Source organism: Apteryx rowi, unplaced genomic scaffold (genome assembly GCF_003343035.1).
Source record: "Apteryx rowi isolate R43461 unplaced genomic scaffold, aptRow1 scaffold_254, whole genome shotgun sequence".
Classification (NCBI taxonomy): domain Eukaryota; kingdom Metazoa; phylum Chordata; class Aves; order Apterygiformes; family Apterygidae; genus Apteryx; species Apteryx rowi.
In genome coordinates this window covers 692,366-717,630 of record NW_020448908.1, presented here as the reverse complement: position 1 = coordinate 717,630, position 25,265 = coordinate 692,366, and the positions used below count along the sequence as shown (strand labels likewise).

Sequence of the window (25,265 nt, the reverse complement as noted above, 5' to 3'; positions counted from 1 at the left end):
CTCTGAAGAGGGTCGTAGGCAGTGTGTTGATAAAGATCGTTTATCTTCTTTTGACTGAAGTATAAAACTTTGTTTTACAGCCATCTGTGAATTGGGTAGTACCGCTGTCTGATAAAGTGCGATACGATGATATTTTCTTAAAAACAGACATGGACATGGATGGTTTTGTGAGTGGCCAAGAAGTAAAGGATATTTTTATGCATTCAGGTCTATCCCAGAGTCTCCTAGCGCATATATGGTAAGAATTAAGTAGTAGCTGTCTTTTGCAGCTATCTGATCTAGGAAATCAGATTATCCAGCCAGAATTTTGAAGCTAGTGATACAAAAAAAAAAAGTCTTTTTGCTTGTCCTTTTGAGGTATTATTAGACGTGTTGGCTATATGGAAAAACTCCTCCTTTTTAGTGCAGGGAGGAGTAAATTCTCACTTTGCTTTCCTGGGAGGGGGGTGTAGATCAGTCTGTGAATGGTGATTTTTTTTTTTTATTTTATTTTTTTGCAGTTCTAATGTTCTAAATATTTTTTAAGAGTGTAATGCTGTTTTATTCAGCTAAATATGACTAATAAAATATTGTGCTATTTATGGAACTTTTTTACTAGAATAAGCATTTGAGGCCAAAACAAAATGATATGTATTTGTATTTCAAACTTCTTGGTAAAGTATTCAGTCTTAATATGCTTTGCTTGTTTGTAAGTATAATCTRTTTTTACCAGGGCTTTGGCAGACACAAGACAGATGGGAAAGCTAAGCAAAGATCAGTTTGCACTAGCAATGTATCTCATTCAACAGAAGGTCAGTAAAGGGATCGATCCTCCACAAGTGTTGTCCCCAGATATGATCCCTCCCACAGAGAGGAACACTCCCATACAGGTAAGTCATTGAGTACAAGTATACTGAGTTTATATGCTTTCAAAGTAACTGGCTTTGAGTATTAGCTTTTCATATTTATATTTCATAATATTATGGTAAATCATTGCCAGCTTTTTTCCTATCTCCTCTTACAAAGCTTTTTTCACATTTCAAAATACACATATATTTTTAACAGTACAATGCAGTAAATAGGAATGCAATATGGTATTCTGTGAATAAAGGAATAATAGCTCTCAGAAAAGCCTGGGGTGAAAAATACTGCTTTGTCACAGAGAAATTTTTACCTTGTGTAGAGAATTGTTAAAAGCAACTGAAATGAAGAATGAGAAACACTTTATTCTAATAGCAAGAGTAGCAACGAGAAGCTGACAAAGAGAAGCTGACTGCAGAAGCAACCTGTGCAAACCGCCCCCCCCCAACCAACAACAAAAACCCCAAGAAGCAGACACCCCTTCCTCCCCACAGATGACTGAATAAATTTGGACTTTTATTCAGCTGGTTTAGTATCATTTTCCTGACTGTGGTCAGTATCACATTTCTCCCATGAAAATGTAAAATTCTTCTAATGGATAACTGAAGAGGTGACTGCCTAATTTCTGGGAATTGGTGGTTGATTTATCCCCTGAGTCATGATGGTCCACAGTCTGACAGCCATCGCTTTTAATACTGTATATTGGTTATAGGACTGTCTAATCCTTTTACTGAGTCCTGCTTTGTTCCTTTCCTCAATAGTTTGTGTCAAAATTTCTAAAACTTACCCCAGTGTATACTTCTATTGTGTCAATATACTCATCTTTTCTGTAAACTAAGTCTTTTTTGTTTATATCTTTTACTTTCCCTAAGCTCAAAGCTTTTGAGCCCTTACATAGATTTTTGTTGTTGCTATTGCTCTGGTCCTTTTAAGGTTTTTCCTATATCCTTTTCCTATAGACTCTGTCAGGTTACTTGACTCCTGTAGGAACTGAGATCTCAGCACTAACAGAAATGCGTCGTGTGAGTAATTGTAATGTCCTAAGGAATGCGGTTTTGTTTGTGTACTCTACTTTTGATTTTAAAAAAGATATTATTTCTTCATCATCTTCTGTGTCTTGGCACTTGTGTTCTGTGACACTTGCTCTTGGTATAATGCTAATGTCACAATAGCGTGACGTTAGCAGTTCTGGCTGCTGACCCAGTGGTATCAGTTCCCTCACCAGTCGGAGGTGCATTGATTTGACAAGCAATTCTTAGACAGGCAACATGGTGTGGACATATTAAAATTACTGATGCACTAATTCTCTAAAGTTGTGGGTGATAAATATACACTGGTGCAAGAGCTTTAAACTTCCCATAATTTTCAGTTCATTGCTTTGTGTTTTTCATTTACTGTGGTTTTAGCTGAATATAACATGACATAAACGGTATATTACTGTGAAAATAGTAAAACAGTTTTCTGTTCATGTGGAATAGCGAGCTGTGTTATCCTGACTAATGCACTAGCTCATTTTAACTTATTTCATTGGGTTGGCTTTTTTTTAATATTGGATAAAGCCAAACTTCCTGTGGTTATCACAACAATCTCAAAGTGAACAAACTAAGCAAACTGTACTGTCTTCTTTTTAAAATACTGTTTAAAATTGTAGGTCTTGTTGTTTGTCATACTAGTAATGAGTTCTGTGTTGCAGTTCTCTCAGTTACAGTGATTGTTGAAAGGACTTGAAATGCTTATTATAATGAAAAAATTTTGTACCACATATTGATATTCTTTCTTAATGAGTTTTAATGACAATTTTCTTGCCTAAAAGGGAAAGGAGAGCCTTTGTATCTTCCCTGTTCTACATCTGAATGGCTGTAAAAATGACTAAGCTGCAGCTCTGAAAGAACCGGGCATAATTGGAGAAATTGGCATTTTTAATTTGGGGCAGGGCTTAGGATGGCTGAAATAACATTTTCATTTAATTGAGTTCCCTGGAAGTTTTGCTATTGACTTTAACAAAGCTGGGGTTTTCGTTTTTGAATTTTTGTTCTGTTGTTGCCTGAAGTTTATTCTTTGACTTTGTGCATGTCCTTTATCTGCTGTATACTTCAACTATTTCATCTGTTAAATGGGAATAGGGAAAATTCTCGGGTCGCACAGGGAGAATCATGTGGCACGCGCACTGGTTGTTGCCTAATATTTTGATGTCTCCCATGGAATTGTTCAAATGCATAAAATGTGGGTCATGTCCCACCTTTGTCTTCAGTCTTTTCAAAGGAAGATCTTCTGTTACCACTTGGCATTTTAATAGACTACTTCATTCTTTAACAGGATAGTTCAAGCTCTGTTGGATCAGGAGAATTTACAGGGGTGAAGGAACTTGATGATATTAGTCAAGAAATTGCACAGTTGCAGAGGTAAATGTTGTGGACTATTAACAGAGAATGTTAAGAGTAGAAGAACCATTTTGGTATGTAGTGCATTGACGTGCCTGTTACTTGTGTTTTGTTATAACTTGTTGGTGCTATGTTGTCTTTCAACTAGTTAAAGCCTATGAATCAAACTGATTAAAGTTGATGACAAATCTCTCACTGATATGCTACAATTAGTAGCCAATTTTGTAAAGCTACCCTGGAGCCYACCAGGTCATTTCAGAAGATTGCTTGTGGAACAGATAATATTTTTCAAAGAATAAATGGTACACTCTTTTACTCCTTGAAAGAATGTCTCAGAATGTGGGCTGGCATTTTTGGTGTGTTGTGTTTCCAGAATAATTGAGGGTTTGGTTTTTTGTCATGTGTTGTATTATTTAACCATTTAACCAAAATGTACGTTTGTTTTCTTACAGAGAAAAATATTCCCTAGAGCAGGACATTAGGGAAAAGGAAGAATCAATCAGACAGAAAACCAATGAAGTTCAGGTAAAAGCTCTGTTTATCATTATTAGTATGTATTTCAATCTAAAATACTTTTGGGGGGAATTAAGTAATCTTTCTTCTAAATGCTTTTTTCCTTGTATTGCTTCTGGGCAAGTCTTTCTTTCCTTGTATTGGATTTTGCCCTAATTTACAGGAAGGTCTTTATTTTCCTGTTCTTCATCAGAGATGTTTTCTTCTGACGCTGGCAAATATGAGTAGATGATGATATATGAACAGTCTGTAATGTTTTTTTTCATTAGTGCTTGACTTACACTGTGTAATTTAGGAAATCATTGTTCAAAGAGTATTGGTTTTGATCATTACCTTTAGGATAGCCAAATTACAGGTGCTTTGTGTCACAGTCTCCTTCCATCTTGTGGACACTTGTTTTATGGTGTCTCACACAAGTTCCCCCGAAAGAAAGCATTTGCCTGCATGGAATAGTCTGTATGACATAGGGAATCTTTTGGAGTTTGCCAACCTGTTCCTCTGTGGTTGTTCACTCTTATAAGGGCAACGGCTAAATGTAACTCTCAAACTGTGGAATTCTCCTCAGGAACTGCAAAATGATTTAGATAGGGAGACAAGTAACTTGCAGGAGCTAGAGGCTCAGAAACAAGATGCCCAGGACCGCCTGGATGAAATGGACCAGCAGAAAGCCAAACTGAAGGATATGCTGAATGACGTAAGGCAGAAATGCCAGGAAGAAACACAGGTGGTGAGTGTACGTTAATTCTGGAGATGCTCAAAAATACTACAGCTTTTGCTGAAGAAAGCTCTATTCGTTTCATAAATAAGCTTGTTTTGTTTATTCGTTTTTACCATAAATAGCAGTTTTTGGAGGTCCCAGAAAGGATTTTGCTAACCTAAATATCTTTCATAATGGTCATAGACTGCGAGGGGGCTGTTGAACCGGAAGGTCTTCAGAGGTCCCTTCATACTAGCATTTTATCTTCAGGTAGAAATTCAGAGTAAAAGGTCATGTGAGAGAGTGGATAAGTAGCATCTTATGTAATCATGTAAATTTAACTTTTTATCAGAGTTAAAATCAGCTTTATAATACTTGATAAATGTTTGGGTGGAAAAGGAGCCAAGTTCTGAAAGTTGCAAGGTAACCACTGAAGAAACTCTTTTTAATTACCTTTATCAGTGTGGTATTTGTCATTTAGAATATTAATAATTTCTTGTTTTTATAAAACATCCTACCTGCTTTTACCAAGGATTCTGTGTTACATAATAAGAAGCATGTAATTCTTCAAATTAAGTTCTTTTTATCTTCCTTAGCTGTTGAAAGCTTGCTTTACAGCTTTATTATTTATGATAAATTTATATAATATTAAAAATTACATTTATTTCAAATTTCACTCTGTTTTTGGCATTGTTTTGTAACTTTTTGTTTCAGATTTCCTCACTGAAAATGCAGATTCAATCTCAGGAATCAGATTTAAAATCACAGGAAGATGATCTTAATAGAGCAAAAGCAGAGCTGAATCGCCTCCAGCAAGAAGAGACTCAGCTAGAGCAGAGTATCCAGGCTGGAAAAGTGCAGCTTGAAACAATAATTAAGTCTTTAAAATCAACACAGGAAGAAATAAATCAGGTATTCATTGTAGTTTGTACACCTTTTTTTGCTCCTTTAAAAAGCCTAAGAGTTGAACATCAGCTAGAAAGGTGGCTTTTCAGAAGAGAAAAATATTGGTACGTAAAATAAGCCTTTTTGACTGGTGCTCACTGTGTTAATTGCCAATTTGAGTCAGGAAAAATCTAGCTCTGGAAAAATGCAATACTCTTGCAGCTATGTCTAACCTTGGATGAAACGATTCTCCACATGTTGAATATGTGAAGTAACCAATTCAGTAATAGCTGCACGCTTCTGTTTTATAAGAATGACTGTTATTAAGAGATTAACATACCAAACGTTTTTCTCTGCTTAGGCAAGAAGTAAACTTTCTCAACTTCAAGAGAGTCACCAAGAAGTCAATAAGAGTATAGAACAATATAACGAAGCTCTCAATGGGATTCACGGTGGTAGCCTGACGAATTTAGCAGACATTAGTGAAGGCCTTGCACAGACGGAAAGAAGCAATTATGGAGCTATGGTAAAAATTTTATACTGTTATTCAGTATATTTTGCAATAATTGGGTTTGTAACTTAAACCTAATCAGAAATTATTAAGATGTTTGTTTAGTTGGCTTTTGTGACATTAGCAAGTACCATGATCCCTGCAGTGTAACAGCCTCTGGTGCTAGGCCAGGCAAAGATTTTAATGCTGGTGGAAAACTGATTTTTAGGCTTTCGGTTAGGTTTTGTGCTACAAAGGACTTGCATGGGTAACTTTAGCAGTACAGATGTGTAAGCAAACTGTAGTTACGTAGGCAAAAAAAAGAGAGGTAAAGTTAACCCTTGATTTGTAGCCTGTCAAATCTTTAGTCTGAAAAAGTAGGTATGACTTTATTTTAAAATCTAGTGTTTGCTTTTTTTTTTCTTGCAAGTTCTCCAGTTTACCAAGGTAACGACTTCCCTTGCTGTAAACTTCCCTTTAATCATGTGCGTCTTTCTCATTTCTAAAACAAGCTATAAAAATTTCTCCTTTGCAGTGAGCAACGTATATCACACATTTTAGTAGAAAAACACATTCCCTCCCCAAAATAATACATAGATGCTTGTCTTCTCCTAAGATAGTTTCAGCATTGTTTATCTCATTTATTATGTTTTCTTTAAATCAGTGTTTTTCCTTATTTATAAGATACTTCAGATTCTTAAAGATTTTTCCCACCACTGTCTTTTGGGGATCTGTTGTTGATTTGGATATTTAATAACTTACTTAAACTGCAGTTTTTTACATTGTTATGCCTATTTCTTCAATTTAAAGATAAAAGTTGCATACTTACATGCTTCTACTTGCACATCTACTTGATGTCCCCTCGTTAGGAAAGGTGTTTTCCAGAGTCCTTGTAAGTACACTTACTTTAGGTTTAGTATGGAATAAAAAAATACGACGTGTATAGTGTGTTAAGAAGTATTCAGAAGGCATGCCACCTTTGCGCCTTGCTTTACGCTTTCTCTGTGTAAGCAAAATGCACACAAGAAAGAAGAGTGTAAACTAAGAACAAGAATGCTGTCACTGAGATGTGGTCTTGAAACTCACTTGAGTGCTAAGTTTTTGTACTTGCATGGCTAGTGTTATGTTTAATTTCCAGTGGAAATTTCCAGAATGTTTCTCTTACATGTAAAACCTAAGTATCACTTACTGGAAGAAAACTCCAGTGTATGTTCATAGTAAACTTTTTAAAGCTTTGTGTCCCTTTCCTGTTTCTTAATTCTTCCTTCTTCTTCCCCTTTTTTTTGCTGTTTTGAGAAGTGTTAATGAAAGCTGCTTCTTTTATGTCCTGTAAAGGGAGGACAGAAATCCTTTATCTTTCTCGAGCTGGAGGCAGTATCAGTGAGGTGGCTGGTATTAAATATTTCTTATATTAGAGTTGAAAGGCTTTAATTTTAAATGGAGCTCTGTTGTACAGGTGCTGTATGCACAAATGGCTACGGTGGCAAGAACTGATTTGAGGGAAGAGACTCAAAACGGATGAAAGACAGGGATATGAGATGCAACCAAATGGATGAGATAAAATTCCATAGTTGTAGTTTGCTACTTATTCACGCTGGCTTATTTTGTAATTTGACAAAGCTGTAGGTTGGTCTCTGCTGACAGCCTCTGTATCATCAAAGCGTTGGGAAACTGCCCTGACCGAGAGTGCCACTCTTCCTGCCGCATCGTGGTATTGCCACACGGTGCTTTGTAATGTGAAATCACTGCTTGGAGCTGGGAGATCATTAATGAGTTAGCAAGAAGCAGTCTTGCTTATGACTTCTCAGTAGTAATTTCTTGTCTTTATAGTCTAAAAAAAGGATTTGTAGATCCTTTTCTTTCAAAGATCTTTCTCACCTGAAGCTGATCTGTAAAAACAATAGAAAGAGATTTTTTTGATAGTGGTTTTATTTCCCTTCCCCTCCCTCATATTTGAGAACCAAATATGTTAGTATCAGGAACAGTTTAATCTTTCATTGTGGTCTCTACGTACCTCTTGATGTTCTGTAGCCTCAGGTTACATATTTCTTTCTGCTATGTATTTACTTCTGCTTAGAAGCCACTTACTCAGAAAGTTCTTTAGGAAGACATTTTTAAGATCGTTAAACAGGAACAAGATACTGTAGAATTTCTGCTGAATGGATAATTGAGCATTTTAATCGTGGCAAGTTGCTGTAATGTTTCTCCTCTTTATTTTTAGGATGATCCATTTAAGAATAAAGCCTTGACGTTTACCAATAATACGCAGGAACTGCATACAGACCCATTCCAATCAGAAGATCCTTTCAAATCTGATCCATTTAAAGGAGCAGACCCTTTCAAAGGCAGTAAGTGACCAATGACTTACCTAAAACCTTGAAGACCAGTTGTTCAATAAATGATATTTTCACAAACTTTTATCGTCTTGCTAAATAGTGGATAAAACAAATGATTTTTTTCTATTCTGCATAGGTGACCCATTCCAGCATGATCCTTTTGCAGAACAACCACCTGCTCCAGCAGGTAATAGCCCTTCTGATGACAGCATAGATGAGATGCACAATTTGTAGCCAAACACAAAGATGTATTTCAAGGTTTCCTTGGCTTCAGATTTTTGGTTTGCATTAGGGAATTTAGTAATCTGACAGTGTGTGCATTCAGGATCAGTATGTTCAATAATATGCATGTAACTTTATTAGGTGAAGTTCATAACCTTGTCATTTACTTAATATAAGCATATACTTGTTGCAAGTTAGTTAATACCCTATTTAAAGAGGTATCTAGAAGTTCATCAATATTATTTATTTATTTTAAGAACAAATACTTCTGTGAAAACGAAGTCAAATGTAGAATGGTTCCTTATGCACGTTTTTTGTTGCCTTACTTGTAAAGGGTTACATTTTATTTACCTTTTTAATACTCCTTCTAGATCCATTTGGAGGTGATCCATTTAAGGAAAGTGATCCATTTCGTACTTCTGCCCCTGAGGATTTCTTCAAGAAACAGGGGAAGAGTGACCCATTTACCTCAGATCCATTCACAAAACCCCCCACTTTACCCTCAAAGGTCAGTAATTTTTAAATATGCACATAATAGAATTTCTGCTATTTGCAATTTCATTGTTTGAAAGCTGAAACGAAAGAAATCTCGCTAAGTACCTTTTTCCTAACTGATGAAATACAAATAATTTTATTCTTAAAATTACATATGGATTACTAAGGCAGTCAGCAGTACTTTCCAGTTCCATTCTAATGATGTATGTTCACTATGAAAGATGCAGTTAGGTGGATTTTTTTCTCTCCCCCCGCCCCCGGCAGTTTCAGCCCATCAACATCCACTTACTCATGCCATTACCTCCATTCCATTTGATGTTTCTATTTGTGCAGTCTCAGAGTGAATCAGATCAAGGAACTGATGTGGCTAAAGGATTACTAAGCCACCAACAGAGAATTGAGCCAACACAGTGGAAGGACTGCACTGAACACATTTGTCAAATGTATGGTCACAGTTCTTAAGCTGTACTTACATGTGTTTTAGGATTACTTTTTGCTTCTTTGTTTTTCTTTGTAATGAATCCTTCCCTCGTTCTTACAGAGTTTATTGACTGTTGCCACCCGGGTGTTAGCACAGTATTCTAGTATCAGTCAGTGGGAGGTCAGTTTAGGTCTTGCAGTATAGGTGTGCATTTAGGTAAGGGCAGACTTTCCAAGCTGAAGACCAACTATAAACACCACCTATTTAAAGAAAAGTTTGGGGTATACAGTATCTCTGAGTTAATATAAGTTGAATATTCAGTCTCTCTTGATTAAAAACTGAAGACTTGCGGGTGTAATTTCTTATTTTGCCTTGGTAACTAGTATTGGTTGTATTTCACTGTGATATACTTTTCACTTGAATCTGTTTTTATTTGTAGATACTTGGTTGTGTTCATTCTTTGCTATCAGTAACCAAATGCACTAATAATACACATTTCTTATTTAGCCTGACCCTTTTGAAAGCAGTGATCCTTTTACGTCTTCCAGTATTTCTTCAAAAGGCCCAGGTAAGAGAAATAATTTTTATGGTGAAGATGAATAAGTGTGTGTCTCTTTATGAAAGAAGAATCAATTGTCGAAGTTCGGAATAAAGAAAGCGTATTGTAATCTGCTAGGAAAACATCCTTGTTGTGATCTTATTAAGGATTATGAAGAGTAAACCCCACACACCCTATACTTCACAATTTTTTTTTCCAAGCAAGTAGTAGAAGAACTATTGTTTTGCAGAATTCTCTCTTAAGTTTGCATGCCAGGGCAAAATACAAGTAGTTTTTAATCATCTGCCTGGTGTTGCACTTTACTGGCAATAGGTGGTTCTTCATAATTCTTAGGTATTATTTTAAATAAAATATTTTTTTCTGTATCTGTTTCAGATCCATTTGGAACATTAGATCCATTTGGAAGTGGTGCTTTCAATAGCAGTGAGGGATTTGCAGACTTCAGTCAGATGTCAAAGGTAAAAGTTGCAAGGAAAACAACTGTATTCAAAAAAATTAAATACAAATTTTTATTTTTTAAGGGTGTAATATGACTGTGATTTTTCAGATGACAACCCATGTCTGATATTTTTATTACAGTCACGGTCTCAGCAGATACTTAGCAAAGTACTTTCTATCCATCCCAGGTCCATCTGATTTTTAATAAATTTTAATAAGTCTTACCAAAACCAGTAGATTTGGGAGGAGGGAAATCAACTTTTCATACACATTTTCAAATATCAGAGGAGCAAAGCAAATAACTTCTAGTTTTTATTTGTCGTAAGCAAAAGTAGTTGTATGAGATATATTTCAGTGTCCGTTTCCTCTAAGTCCTAAAGTCTACTTCTTGGTACTACACCTCTTGTGGTATCCTGACTCGTTCTCACACTTCTCCCTGAGTACAGGGAACCAGAGAAGGGTGGAAAAATTTCTCTCTTGACATTTTCCAGCTCTTAACAGAATTGCTGTTTTCTTAGTTTCTTGATACAAACCAAGTATTTAAGGGCTTAATTGTACTTGAAATATACCCTATCTACTCATCTGGATGTTCGCAGTCTGTCATTAGTTTTCTAAGATGGGCTTTGGAATTTACAGTAAAGGTCAGCTGCCCAACCTTCTCCACTTAGCCCTACAATAATACTTGAATATTGTATGGAAAATGTTAACTAGAAGATAGATTATAATATTGCTTTGACTAATCAGTCTTCCTGTAATATTTTCTGATTTTTCTTACTGTTTTTGTTGTTTTTTTTCCCCTCTCCACTAGGTGGCAATAGTCTTTACCAATATTGGTGGGTTTTGCTTCAATTAGAAGTTTTAGCAGGAGTCTGACTTTGAGCTTGAGTTTTGCCTATAGAACTCCTTTTATTTCAGGATGATAAATTATTCTGCATGGCATAATTTTTAGTGCCTTTTTTAATCATTAGGAGAGTCCTTCACAAGAGCCAGCTGAACATAGGAAACATTAAAATATATATTTGGAGTTTTCCCCAAGCTTTTAGAAAAAGAAGACAAATAGGCATGTGTGACTTGGGAAAAGTTTGGAGAAAAAAAAAAGCTGTCCATTCTGCAGTCTACCATGTTTTCCTAACTGCTGCTTTTGTTTCACAGTTCTGTTTATCATAGAATGAAGGCCACATTGTAGTATGACCGTTCATTGCCAAATAATAAAAAATAGAGTTTTACTTCCTTTTATTTTTCTCATTAGCTTTTGTCTAGGAGTAGAAGCTCTAGAAGTACTTAACGTGATTTAAGAGCATAAATACTTCTAAATGTTAATGAAATTCTGGCACCTCTGGCAGTGGGTGTTAGTCTGTCACATCACTGACATAATTCTGTAAATCTCTGTTCTCATTTTTTTGGAGTTAATGCTTTTGCTTAAGTTGCCTTTTAGCTTTCATGAAACCACAAATATTCCGCAATGTGCTTATTTCTTTTCTTTTTTCTCTTGCAGTCGGTAGCGTCAGATCCCTTTACCTCCTCTTTTGGAGGAATGGGATTCTCGGATGACCCTTTCAAAAGTAAATCAGACACACCAGCATTACCACCGAAGAAAAATGTCCCTCCACGGCCCAAGCCACCCAGTGGTAAGGAGGTTTTCTTTTTTTAATAGCTAGTTTCCCCCAGTTTACTATATGTTCTTGGAAGTGAGGACAAGCTGTCAGTCTTCTATCTCACTATTTTATATTTCAACAGTGGAGGGAAGTCTGAGATTATCAGTAAATGACATAAATTGCCAATAAAACAGACTGGAACTCTTCAGCCTGGAAAAAATGATGATTAAGGAGGGATATGACAGAGCTGTAAAATCACTTGTGGCAGGGGAGAAATGGGGATCAATTGTTCTGTCCCTTGCAAGTAGGCGTCAAGTGAAATTAGTAAATGGCAGCTTCAAAGGAAACAAAAAAGGTACTTTTTTGTACAGTGTGCTAAACTTAGGCTTTTTTGCCAGAGAATATGATGAATGCCAAAAATTCAAATGGGCTTAAAAAAAAAACACTAGATGATCTGAGAAGAAAAAGCCATCAGGGGTTACCAAAAGCCAGAGTACTCTCTCTGGTTCAGAAATTCCCTGGAGTGTATGTTGCTGAAGTCTGGAAGGTAATCCAAAGTATTGCTATACCCTTGCGTTGTTTTGATGTTTTTCCTTAGTCATCTGCTACTAGACACTAACAAGAACAGGGTACAGGGCTAGATGGACCTGTCCTGACCTGTCATGGTATGATTGTTCTTGCATTGATGCATTGATGTGTTAATTAAATCTAAAACATTTTCTGAATGCATGGTTTGTTTCTGCTTCAGGTCCATTAGGTTTGGAGATTCTTAAAGATGTATCAATCTCCTGAATTGAAAATAAAATCTTTTTTTAATAGGGATTCAGCTTCTTTTTTTTTTTTTTTCCCCTCCCAAGAGTTGATTCTCAAAACATTCAGATACCGGTGAAACTGTTTCAAGAACTGAAGCCACTTTAGAGCTGTTGGTTTCAAGTCTACTTTTAACAACTGTGGTATAGTTCGGTTAACGTTAGTGGTGAACGTTTTTAGCTAGCTCTCAAAAAAAAACAACAACAAAAAAAGAGAGAGAGATGGATTGTACAAATAGGCACATAATTTTGCCCAGGAGATGTGTGGGTCAACATCTAGAATTTTCTGGTATCCACTGGCAATGTTAGCAAGCATAATACAAAGGAACAAATCCATTATTAAAGCCTCTCTGTCCACAAATGTGGATCGTCTGTCTTTCTGCTGTTGCATTTTGGAGCAAAACAGGCACCCTGCACCCATCCTGTTTATAACAGATATTGTTAATCTGGCTTGTTTTGCAAACCAGTTATGCTAGAGCTCCTTGGGCAACATGAAAAGTGCTTTCTATTGCAGGCATTTCCTGAGGATCTCATTAAGGTTTCAAACCTTGAAATTAATTGATGGGGTTCTATGTAGGTGAGTATTGATGAAAACTGACCAGAAAATGATCTAGGATTGTAGGAAGGTTCTCAAAGCAGTCAGTTCCATGCATGCTTTCCGTAAATATTTTCCATTATAGAGATACTAGACAGCCTTTAATAATTTAAAGTAGACATAATATGTAACTTTGACAAATAAATATCAACCAGTGGGACACAAGTGAATAGAAGCCGAAATACAACAGTGGAAGGTAATCTTATTTGCCATTGAGAAGGCTGTTATTTTTCTTTCTTTATTTGGTTTTCAAGGGAAGTATCTAAGTGGCCATCTTTTTAGGAAGAGTCTGCATAAAATAATTCAGTGTTTAAAGAGGCTCTGTAAAGTTGAATGAGTCAAACAAATACTAAATATACCTATATTATTTCTTTCATGTGGTTTCTTTCTGTTGCTCGAAATATGATTATTCCTAGCAAATACAGTGCAATACTAACAGCAAAAATGGGGAATACATGCCACAGGATAGACTGGCCTACATGGAGGTTTTGGATTTATGTCTCCTTTCATTCCCTCTTTTGTACATATTGAAGAATTCTGGAGAACATTTAGCTTTAGTAGTTCGTTTTAATTTAGATGTGTGCACTCAGCCTTTTATTAGTCTTTTCAAAAATTTGTTTAAATGTGTACTTCTCCCTCTTAGGGGGAGACACAATATTCTTAAGGTTCCGCTGCTCTACCAAAAGCAAATGTTGTTATGATAAAATAGACTAAGGAGGAAACAAAGCAGGTTTTTTTAAAAGCAAATGAACCTCATGTGCTTATGCAGTTATACTCCTCCCTTCCTTCCACACTAAAGCAATCTTCAGTGGTTACTTAAAACATGAGAAATTACATAGTAATACACAGCGATGCTAGCAAGAGATACAAGTGTGTGTTAGAAATGGGAACGCTGCTCAGAAAACAAACAACAGAAGAGAAACTTCCGTTGTTTCTTACCTTTCTCATTGGTCTGTTTAATTAAAAAACAAGTATGAGATAAAGATCTTGCTGAAAGATGAATAAATGCCAGCTATTACCAGACAAATCCATAGTTTGCCTTTCTATTCCCAGTTCATATTCCTTTTAGTGTAATTGTTTGGGGGTTTTTTTGTTGTTGGGAGGTTGGAACATTTGAATATTGAAAAGTATTTCTGTGGCTTTCTTAAGTTTTGTTATTTAGTTACAATAGAGATCTAGTAAAAAAGCTTTAGTTGTCATCAACACCCTACAATCAAGTAGAAAGCATTAGTTAATATTTTTGCAGAGATAAATTAAAACCTGTCTGATTTCCTAAAGTAGCTGTTGATAGGGGACACTAGCAGAATCTACCGGGGAACTGTTCCTGGTTCAGTGCTTTTCAGCAGTCAACATTTCTTAGGAGCTGTGTGACATGCGAGCGTTGCGTGATCCATCAGGGCATTGCAGGGTGCCCTGGCTGAGCGGGACGTGGCCAAAGTGTGCCACAGTTCCCTTCTTGCCCATGTGTCTATGTTTTGTCCAGATAAATGAGGAGCTGCGCATCTGGCCTCGCTTCTTCCCGAGGCGCTTTAGACATAGCCTTTGCTTGCCTTTGGTGAAAGCTGGATCAAAGGACCTTCAGATGTACCCGCAGAAACTGTAAGTGGGATGTGTATGCCAGGTTGGCAGTCCTCATAGAAAGGCTCTGGAGGCAATCTTCGTACAGCGCTGAGCGGAACTTTGTAATTCCCGACCTGCTTGTTGCTGGCTGCCTGTAAAGTGAAAGGTTTTTGTTTTTATTTTCTTTAGAGTTGGTGTTTGTTGTTTGGAAATCTTGACAGCAGCTACGATCTGATGACTATATTAGCAGGTACTTCTGTTCACAGCTGTCTGTGGTTATTACTATCTGGCGAGGATAGGCAAACACTTGTTGTGCGGCATGGATTAGAAACCCTTGAGATCCATATCTTTCCCTTCTCTAAAACTATGGTCATGAGTGGGGATGACAACCCTGAGATTATTTCCTTGAAGTTGTATCTTAGGCTGAATCTCAGGCTTATGTTTGTTCTGTTCTTTATAAATCACTTTCCTCCTTTTTCTCTCTCTTCTTTTTGAACCAAAGCCTTCAAGATCTTTCATGTGTTTCTCTGTTTTAAACTAGTCCTTACTTGGTCCAAGACGCATCTCCCTTGTTTGTTTTTCTGACTAAATGTTCTACTGTGCTTTTTCAACATAATGATTTGAAGATTAAGTGCAGAATCTTTAAGGAAAATTGAAGGAAGATTAACAAATCAGTGAATAAAAACAGAGAATGACAAGGAAAAGGGGTTGTAGAAGTAGCAAGTATAGGTACAGGTGTGCATCAAAGCTTCAACATACCCTTGTTACATGTAAAGATTTCAAAAATCAGTATCTTTTTCCCTTACCTAGTTTAGGATTCTTTTTAGGCTGAGGAAGATCAACTAAGAAAAAGTTCTTTAGCTGCTCTGCATGTTTTTTTTCCTCTTCAGGAATATATTCATAGCCTATGAAGTTCCTAAGGGCCAAGGTTTAGTACAGCTCCCCTGGGACTTTGCTCAAGTAATTTGATGTTCAGCAGGTGGTACTGAAGAACTTGAAGGTTTCTTCTGAGGGAAGTGAAAGGTTTCCTATATTTATCGATACTGTATTTTTAATAATGCTCAAAAGCACAAACAAGTTACCCAGATATAAGCAGGCCTGTGCTTTGCATAGTGGGCTATGTATTTGTCTTCTCTGTGACTTGTTAAATGGAAAACAAGATGATATTAATTAGTGCTTATATTAACAAAAATAATAGTAGGTTATCTTGACATACCAAGGCAAATGTACCCTGTGAGAGGGATCTAAATCTTAGAATGTATTATTTTCTAAAATTATTCTAAAATATAGCTCAGGTTTTGTAGATTTATAAATACACTTTATTATCTGTCATAAAGTATTCTGTGTAGTGTTTAGCACTACTGAATTTCTGGTCACTTTGTATTTTTTTTATACTAGATCCTGGTTTCTTAGAGCTTTTGTGTAATTAAAAATAAAAAAGGCAGAAAGAGCTGATACACTGAAACCTGTCGGTTAAAATGGTCTTTGTAGGTTCTCACAGATTAACAATCATGTTTTCTGCCATGAGCTGCAGATTGAAATCAGTCAGAGTTCACCGCTCACTAGTTTCTAGGTAAAAGTTGTTGATTGCAAAAAGAGAGAAACAGATTTTTTTTTCTTTCTTCTTCTTTTTTTTTTAAAGTACAGGAAGTTGCTGTGTGGGTGTCAGTGATTGGGTTATAAGTAAAATTCAATGCTCTAGTGCTTTGATCGTGGGACCTACTGCATTTGCCCCACCCTTACCCACTTCCTTTAAATGCAGCACCATGCATTCCACATTGCGGTTATAACAGTACTGTTAACCAGTGATATTAGTGGAGGAACCTTCACCACTAACCAGTGTGTAACCTTCAACCTCTTCTAAATTTTTATTGCTTGCTTATAGTGGTTTTGACCTTTTTAACCTTGAAAGAATATACAAGTCCTAAAATGCAGGAAAAAAATGTGCTTTTCAAATTCAGTGTGCTTTCTTCTTGCAATGATTGCTTCATAAAAACAGTTATTTTTTGTCACTTGCTTTTTTTAAACCTGTGTAAATTTTGTAATTTGTATTAAATATATTGTATATTAAGGACTGGTAGAGGTGGGGGGAATTGCATTAGTAATGGACTTCCTCAGTGACAAAGTACTTTCCCACATTTCTGGTTTCCTTTGGAATACTAATACATTAATGAATAACAGAAAAATACCATATTATTTGGAATATTTAATTCATCCATTGTGAAAAGGAATTACTAGATTTACTTAGCTGCTGTGATGATATTGAAAGGTTGTTGTTATTCCAAATTGGTTGATTCATCGAGCATTTTATATTTAAATACCTGACACAGTGAGATTATCAAAAACCTTTGGCTTTATTTTTTGATCCACTTATTATTTATAGCTCTGATATATTTTGCAAACTGAATTTATTAATTGGCATGTCAGAAGTTAGTGGTTAACACCTCTGTCTTTGAGTTAAGGACTTCAATTCCGTTCTCACATTGTTATTATGATTGGTAGTATTTTTGAAGTGTCACAATATTGCAAAAAAATCTTCAGAAGACAGATGTATTAATCAGCCAGCCTTAAATAAGAAAATATGATTTTAATCCTTCAGAGGTGCCTAGTTTATATAGAGCCCCAAAAGACCTCAGTGCCAGCACTGAGGTTTGCACAGCATTTAATTTGAGTGACTGGAAATTATTATAAAATAATAGCAGTGATATTATTGATAATAAATAGAACAAACCAATGTCTTAGGTTTCAATGTTTTTATCAAAGCACAAATTGCCAAACTGCTGGAAGTATTTTGCTGTTCCCAATGAAGTTACTAAAGTCAGTAAGGGCCTTTATTAAAATCTGACTGATTGTGTCCTATGTGACCTTTTTTCTTTTTATCTTTTTTTCTTTTTTTTAACCTTGCCAGTTGGCAGATAAAGATAAATGGTATTTAAATCTGCTGACATTTAAAAAAAATGGGGGGAAGGGTCTTTAGAATATAACTCAATACTCTGTCAGACTAGTCTGGAAACTGTTTCAGCTGTGATGCATGCGATGCATCATCTACAGGAAAAAATAGTTCCCTCATTTGGGGTGAGGAGGCTTTGCCCTTTCGTCACAAGTGTCACTTTAGCAACTGGATTCTTTAGTGAATGGATACCTAGATAAGATAGGTTGAGCAGGCACTCACATGCCAGGCTTACCAGACCAGGATCGTCTAACTAGAAGCTTTTGAGCTAGAGTCAATCCGTGGGGTGTCTTCTGGACCCCTGGACCATTTTAGATGCTGGTTAGTGCTGCTGTACCAACCGAGGTGCCTGGTGCTGGCAGCCACCACTGTGCTTGCACGAACCAGGAGGGCAGGGCAAGTGGCTCGCAGAGAGCTGGTGTTTGTACAGCCTTGCTCTGCCTCTCTCTTCCTTTGTATTTGATGCTTCCTCCTCCTTTATGTCAATCGTAAATATACTTCTTTTTCATACGTGTCACTTCTCTAAATTTAAGACGTTTTATGGTTTGGCTTTTTTGACCATTTTGACTTACTTTTTCATCTATAAAGCAGTAGAGGAGCCCCGTCAGCTCACTTGGACAGTTGTCAGTGAGAAAAGGAGAAAGCTCGAATCTTCACTGCTTCTTGAGTTGCACATATGAATGTTCTTAGCAGTGTTGTGTGCCCATGCTGTGTCCTCAATATCTTAATTAAGCGGAAATGAAGACTTCACAGTTTGTTCATTGTCTGGGTTAAAAAACTTGCAAAACAGACCCTGAATGCTTTAAGTTGTGTGCCTTTACTGATTTCATTTCTCGAATGAAAATCATGCCTTATGAATTCTTAAAGTGTTCAAACCCATCACATTTTGGGGGGCATTCGTTTTGAACTGCACCATGTGCAATGTCCCCAGGATAGGTATCTGCATCGAAATTTATCCCATGTGTTTGGTGAGATAATTTTAAGAAGAAGAAAGCCATGGTAGGTATATTTAATCAGGAGCTATGACTGAAAGAAAGAATTCTATTAAGCAATCAGTTTAACTAAAGAGAAGAAAAATAGAAGAATTCCCTTGCAGTTCAGCTTCTTTATTTGCCTGTGCATATTCAAGTCATATGGATCCATGTTTTGGTGGTCTGGAGGAGAATGTAGAATAGCGTTATTAATGCCTCATTTGATCACAGAAGTGTTGTGTTTACTTCTAAGTGGCTACGGCACATCTGCTTCCTTAGAGCTGCTCTGGTCCCCACGGTTATACACGAGCAGCACAGTGCCTGCTCACCTTAATTTTCTCCTCATCTGCAACTGAGAGTGAAAAATTCAACCCCAAAGTTTGTGACTGACAGGAAAACTTTTTTTTTTTTTTCTTTTGCTCATGACTTCTAGAAGACCTGACAGTTGCATTAGAGTACAGGCATCCCTTGTTGTGTAGGATAAATGACTCATAGGTGGAGCACCTGCCCCAGCCACAAACTAAAAATTCCATTCACGCTTTGATTCTGTTGTTTGTGCTCATCTCTCACACTAAAGATATTTCAGTACTAATTGATGAAACAAGTTGTTGAGAATCTGTTTCAGAACAGATTGTTGATCTGAAGGCAACGATTTCTAGTCTAACCTCCTGTTTCCAGAAGTTTGTAGTTTGCAGGGTATTTCTCTTAAGCTAAGGTTTTCAGATATAACGGCTAGCTAAAGGCGAGAGTGCAAATATTAAGCAAAAACAGTTTTTAGTTCTTTCTGAGTAGGAAAAATACTTCCTTCTGTTATTTAAAATACGTGCTGTGATTTTTTTTTTGTGTAAGTAACTTTATAGCCTGAACAGTTGAGTTTAAAATATGATGTAGAAATAGGCATTGTTGAAGACAAATGCCTTTTGAGTATTCTGCAGAAAATTGGTTTTAGTTTAACTAGCCTTCAAGCACACTTTGAAAACTGGTAATACCTTTTTCTTTAAGCTCTTAAAGTTCACAGTCTTGCTCTGCATCTGTAGAAAAGCTGGGTAATTTAAGAGCATAGTGAAAAACATGCTGAGTAGGTTAGGAATGATACATAAATCTGGTAAAGTGCCAAGACAGAGATTTGCTGGGAGGCATCTCACATACTGCACAGTCCCCAAAGCTTTCTAGAGTAACACTTCCTCTGGCAGATACGAGATGGGGGAGGTAGGAATCCTGGTATTAATTGTTCAAATACGATCCCAGGTATGGACTTCACTCATGCTACCATTACTTATCCTAAGCAGTAAGACTCTGACTTCATAAGACCTATTTTTCACTGTAGGAAGTTTCCTTGAAAGAACTGCTTGTTCAGTGAAAGTTTAAAATTGTGTCATCTTGACTCTGCCATATTTGCCTGTCAGCATGCATCATTATGATACAGTCTTTAAATACATGAAAACATGCTGTTTCTCATGATGCAGAAAGATATTCTTCTGAGCAGAAAGTTAGGGTCATCCTTGAAACATGCAATCTAGTAAAACCTGTAAGTTTTTCACTTCATCATTTCATTGCCAATATATTATAACTCGATAAGACAATTTCTGTAATTGCAGCCTACCAGAAAGAACTCTAGATCTCAGCCCTAAAGTTTGCTGTGGGGTATGAAATTAGATAAACCCTTCATATGGGTGGAGTTCGCTATAAGTTAACAGCATTTGCTGTGGTAAACCATTTTGTTCATCATCTCTTTTTGCTGAAGTGAGTCCTCGGTGTGGTTTGGGTGCACCACTTGGGTAACTGCTGAAACTGCTGTGGTTTCAGAATGGGACCTGTTTTGCTTATTTCTGAGTTTTTTTTCCCTGAAACTATTAGCAGAAAAATGAAATAAGTAAGGGTTACAACTGTTCACCTGCACTTTCTTACTACCGTACCTGAAAAATGATGAGCTGTATCGTTATAAAACATAATACTTTTAATCTCCAATGAATAAAAGATTAATTTGATCTTAGTCACTACTAATAGCATATTTTTGCAATATTATGATGTTACCAATGCCCGTCAGTTTTGTTGGTGACTTTTTAATGTGGTTTGGGGATTTTCACCTTACATTATAGAAATACTGTACCCACATCCTTGAATACATGGAAATATAAAAACCTTCAACATACACTTACTTCACTGGGAGATGCACGCTTGGTGTAAGTCAGCAAGGACTTATTGTAAGAAAAAGTATTCTGGTGTTGTTACTACCAATTTGTGGCCAATAAATTAGTAAATTTGAATATCTAACTAAACCATACACACTTCTACCAGGTTTGAAAACCGTGTTTGCCGAGTGCGGCAGGATGAGACAAGCTATAACTAATGTACAAAGTGTCATGAAAGAGGACTTGCGGAGGACTCTGTCATGAGTACTAGGATTGGCTTATGCAGTGTGGGTACTGCCCTTAAAATTGCTTTGCAAAAATTAACCCTGATTTTGTGAAGGTTGCCCTCTTTCAGTGTTTCTTCAAAACAACAAAATTAAAGCCCTCTTCTATTCTTTAGCATGCAAAAACTGATTAAAGTGGCATTCAGAACATGAAATGGAAGATTTCTTTATTAGCAGTAGCTCCATAGTATTCACAGTTACATTTCCTCTACAGCAAAGTTATTCTTTTGTGATCTGTTCTGAAGATGAAGCAGAAGAAACCCCAGTGCTTGTTATGCATGCTGCRAAACCGCTAGGGGCTTCATGAGAAAACATTAAACAGGCCACCTAGAAGAAACAGTTTTGCTGAGCAAATACGTTTCAAAACCTGCGTTCGTATCAACAGTCACCAATTCCACACAGTGGTTTCAGCAACAGAAATTTTAACCTAAGAAAAGGGCAACTTAAAATGGAACAATTTTCCCTCTATCAGTCAAATTTGGTTTTGGACAATACGGGGTGAAATAGAGAGAATTTGCTTGCTAGTATCTGGCAGTAGAAGAAAAAAATGTAGAGGACTCTTATTCTGCCTTGACCTTAAATTAGAAATACAGCTACTTTATTTGTAACTCCATTTAAAATAACTGTAAATTGCATTTCATCGTGGGAAGAGACTGTCGGAGAAAGCGACTAGTCACTGTTGTTTGCTCTTTTATCTGGGGAATCGCATTAAAATTGCTGAGTTATTCACCATATCGCTTATTCACCAAGTTGCTTAGTTCACTAGCATTGCATAGGTGTGACAGAAGGCAAGATCTGCTACAGGCCGTGATGATGAGTGGGAGGTAAATGCAGCAGTCTGTTTTTAGAGAGCAAAGCGTCGCCTCTTTGCCGATAACAAAGGCAGTTTGAAACTCTGGTGAAGAGCGTGAAGGAGGGTCAATACTTGTGGGGGAGCAAACGCTGCTGGTATTTCCTGTATATTTTGTCATTTCCTTGCATGAAGGACAAATCAATGGTCTGACCTGCCTGTCTTTAGAAATCCCACGTGCAGTTTCTAATATGGGTATCCATGCATCCTTACCACATCTGTTAGCCAGGACAGAGCGCACACGCTGAACCACAGAAAATATTACCGAAGCGAACTGTAAGAGATCTAATCTATCCTCCAGTTTCAAGGTGGCTCAACCAGTATGATTTCTAGAAACAATTTGTCTAACCTGTTCTTGGAAATCATAATGGGATGCAACGAATTCCCTAGGCAGTCTTGAATATTCCTAAGTTTTAAAAGTTTTAGCAATCTCTTTTGGTAAAGTCTAGATCTGTTACCTGTAAGCTCATTGGCCTTTTTCCTAGTGGCTGTAGAAGATTTGCCTGCAAGGCTGTGATCGTGTTTCCCATCAGTATTCTCAAGACTGAACGAGCCTAATTGTAGCTCCTGCAGCGTGTGTGTTGTTTTACACCTCCTTCTGGCTGCTCGTTCTCCTGGAGGCTTTGAACTTGCTTCCCACCTTTCCTGAAGCATAGTGCCTTAAAAGCGGTCACCATATTCCATCCGAGGCCTGAGCTGAGTGCAAGAATAACTTCCCCTGTCTAGCATACCGCGTTCTTGCCTGTGCAGTTCAGTATGTTGATTGCCTGCATATAATATCCTAAGCTTTTATCACTGATCTACAAGTCCTGCCTGAGGTTGCAAAAGAAACCTCTACCTCTTGCTCTCTCGTCTCCCATTTTTATAGGTACTGGTAGTTCATTTTTGCCTGAACTGCAGGTTTATATGAGAGTCTGGTGGTTACGGGGGATCATATACTGAGAAAATGAGAAACGACAAGCTGTCGTTTTCTTTGTAACTGGCTTATTCGGCAAGCATTAAATCTCCCACGTGCCCTCTCAATGAAGAGCAGGGCTGATGTGAGTGCTGATGAGATAGGAGATTGCACGGTTCCTTGGGCTCCTCTGCAAACCCGTGCCTGCCTGAAGCCGAGGGCCACGGGCCGCGGCAGCCCTGCGGCCTCCAGCCAGGCGCTGGGCTGAGCCCGCCGGTGGCGAGGGGCTGCGTGTCCGGGAAGCGGCGCGCGGGGGACACAGACTTCTGCCTGGCCTCTGGGGTAGGAGAGGCAGGGCTGAGGCTGAACGGTAAGTGCGGGCAGGCTGTTGGTTAGGTTATTTATGTAGTGTAAACGCTGCTGACCTTTACCTCTCCTCTTTTGACAAATGAGGATTTCCAGATTTGCGCGAATGCTGTTTAATGTGTGCAGCTTATAATGTTCAGGAGCACCTACCATTGACAGAAAACACCTCCTTAAAAGATCCCAGGCCAAATGCACGCTCTGAAGTGTTTGCATTTTCAGCTCCGTTGTGGAGTTGTACTGAGGTGGAGTATAAGAATAAGCAGTCACCTACAAAAGCGGGTTGCCCAACAAGCCCCCAAAACAAAGCGGTTTCTTCATCAATCTCTTTTCCATTGTACATATGTAGTGTAGTGGCAGAAGGACAATCTAGTCCCAGAAAAAAAGAGAATGCATGCATACTATACACACAGATAAGTTACTACTCAATTCTGTTTAACGTTAATTACTTATCTTCAGTGATATACGTGTCTCAGTATTTTCAATTTTATACAATCCCAAACTTAAATGTCTTTAATCCAGGAAAATGAAATAAAATCATACCTGTCAAATTTTTCCAATCAAATGTCATTATATTGGGGTTTATCCTACAAAATCTTGATGGTATTATTACTGTGATATGTATAAATAACATAATAAATCCATATAGAGAAAACATCTGTTTGAGATGATTTGCATTGAGTGATGAGTGCTATTGTATTTGGTTAAATTTTAAACTCCCCCAGAAAGAATGGATGATGCGAAAATGCATCAGCCCAGTTTCCTATTTAAGGGGTTTGCATTGTCCATGGTAAGTAACTTCTCTTTTTCTCCTTTTGTTTTTCTCCTAAACTTTCCAGGTAAAAGTACTCCTGTAAGCCACCTTGGGTCTTCAGATTTTCCCAAGCCCCATGATCCATTCCAGCCATTTGGGGCTGACAGCAGTGACCCGTTTCAAAGTAAAAAGGGGTTTGGGGACCCATTTAGTGGAAAAGATCCATTTGCTCCCTCCTCTTCAAGTAAAACTTCTAAAGACTCTTCCTTGGGGTTTGCAGACTTCAGCTCTGTAAGTTAAGTTCATTGTCTCTGAGCAAACCACTTTCTGCTCTGCTTGCAGCAATCTATTGGGTTTTTGTTTTAACTGCAAACCTACTGTTCACTGGCTTCTGTCTCTTAGTACCTTCATGCTGTCCTTGTTGTTTTTGTATTAATATTTCTGTAATAAAAAAGGCATTATTTCAATAAAAAAGAAGTTTTGAGTTTCATACTAAATTTTAAAGGGTTTACTTGCTTTTAAATTATTTTAGTGCAGTGTGCCTTTACTCACAAATTCTTTGTAGCAGAATCTGTGTATTGTTTTTGTTGCATGGAGGCTATTTTGTAACTGATTTGGGGGAGCCAATGATGTAAAGATTCTTCAGAAATAATTGTTGAAGACATTTATATAGCAATTTCACCATATCCTGAGAAGTAAATCCTTAACGAGAAAGATTCCGTAAAGTATTTGTAATTGTTTGTGGAAAAAAAAGTTCTGACAATCCTGTCGCAATGTTGTCTGTATACAATGGAATGTGATCGTAAGGATACATATACCAGACAGAGACTGAAAATTTAGCTGTTGAATTCTGTTCCAATTACCGATAATGTAGAGAAGCCCTTGTTAGACAAAGCATACAAAATTGTTTTGTAGAACCAAAATAGAAGCACCCGCATTGCACTCCAAAAGACGGTGTCGGAAGGTTGGAAAGCAAAGCCGAGTGCCCTTTCCTGAAAAAATATCAGGATTTCTGAAAGTCTGGCTTTGTTTTTAGCGTTGGCAGGTACATTATTGAATTGGAAATCGTTGTAAATGTAGTAGTAGTGTGGTTCTTATTACTTCCATGAATAGGTAGAAATCTGTTCCATCCATAGCCTCAGGCTTCTTCCTCCTTTCATGTGTTTTTGTTCTGTCACATTGCCATACAGTAAAACTGCCAACTTAATCTGTTCCTTTAAGTCTGATGGG

General features: G+C 37.3%; 1 protein-coding gene across 9 annotated transcripts in view; it reads left to right on the top strand.

The window, feature by feature from the left end:
• The window catches only part of LOC112966761 (epidermal growth factor receptor substrate 15-like 1), a 49,478-nt gene that overhangs the window by 16,885 nt on the left and 7,328 nt on the right, over nt 1-25,265 (top strand). For 3 of the 9 annotated variants that reach the window (XM_026067173.1, XM_026067171.1, XM_026067175.1), the window contains 14 exons: nt 81-238; nt 713-869; nt 3,157-3,242; nt 3,674-3,746; nt 4,300-4,467; nt 5,146-5,343; nt 5,678-5,842; nt 8,028-8,154; nt 8,279-8,329; nt 8,736-8,872; nt 9,788-9,848; nt 10,215-10,297; nt 11,773-11,905; nt 24,121-24,326. In XM_026067173.1, coding sequence (XP_025922958.1) covers nt 81-238; nt 713-869; nt 3,157-3,242; nt 3,674-3,746; nt 4,300-4,467; nt 5,146-5,343; nt 5,678-5,842; nt 8,028-8,154; nt 8,279-8,329; nt 8,736-8,872; nt 9,788-9,848; nt 10,215-10,297; nt 11,773-11,905; nt 24,121-24,326 — 1,803 coding nt within the window. Of the gene's footprint in view, nt 1-80; nt 239-712; nt 870-3,156; nt 3,243-3,673; nt 3,747-4,299; nt 4,468-5,145; nt 5,344-5,677; nt 5,843-8,027; nt 8,155-8,278; nt 8,330-8,735; nt 8,873-9,192; nt 9,303-9,787; nt 9,849-10,214; nt 10,298-11,772; nt 11,906-12,620; nt 12,695-13,195; nt 13,259-14,759; nt 14,779-24,120; nt 24,327-25,265 lie in introns of those variants that run through there. The other 6 variants (XR_003253731.1, XR_003253732.1, XR_003253733.1 and 3 more) reach the window with 6 other exon arrangements.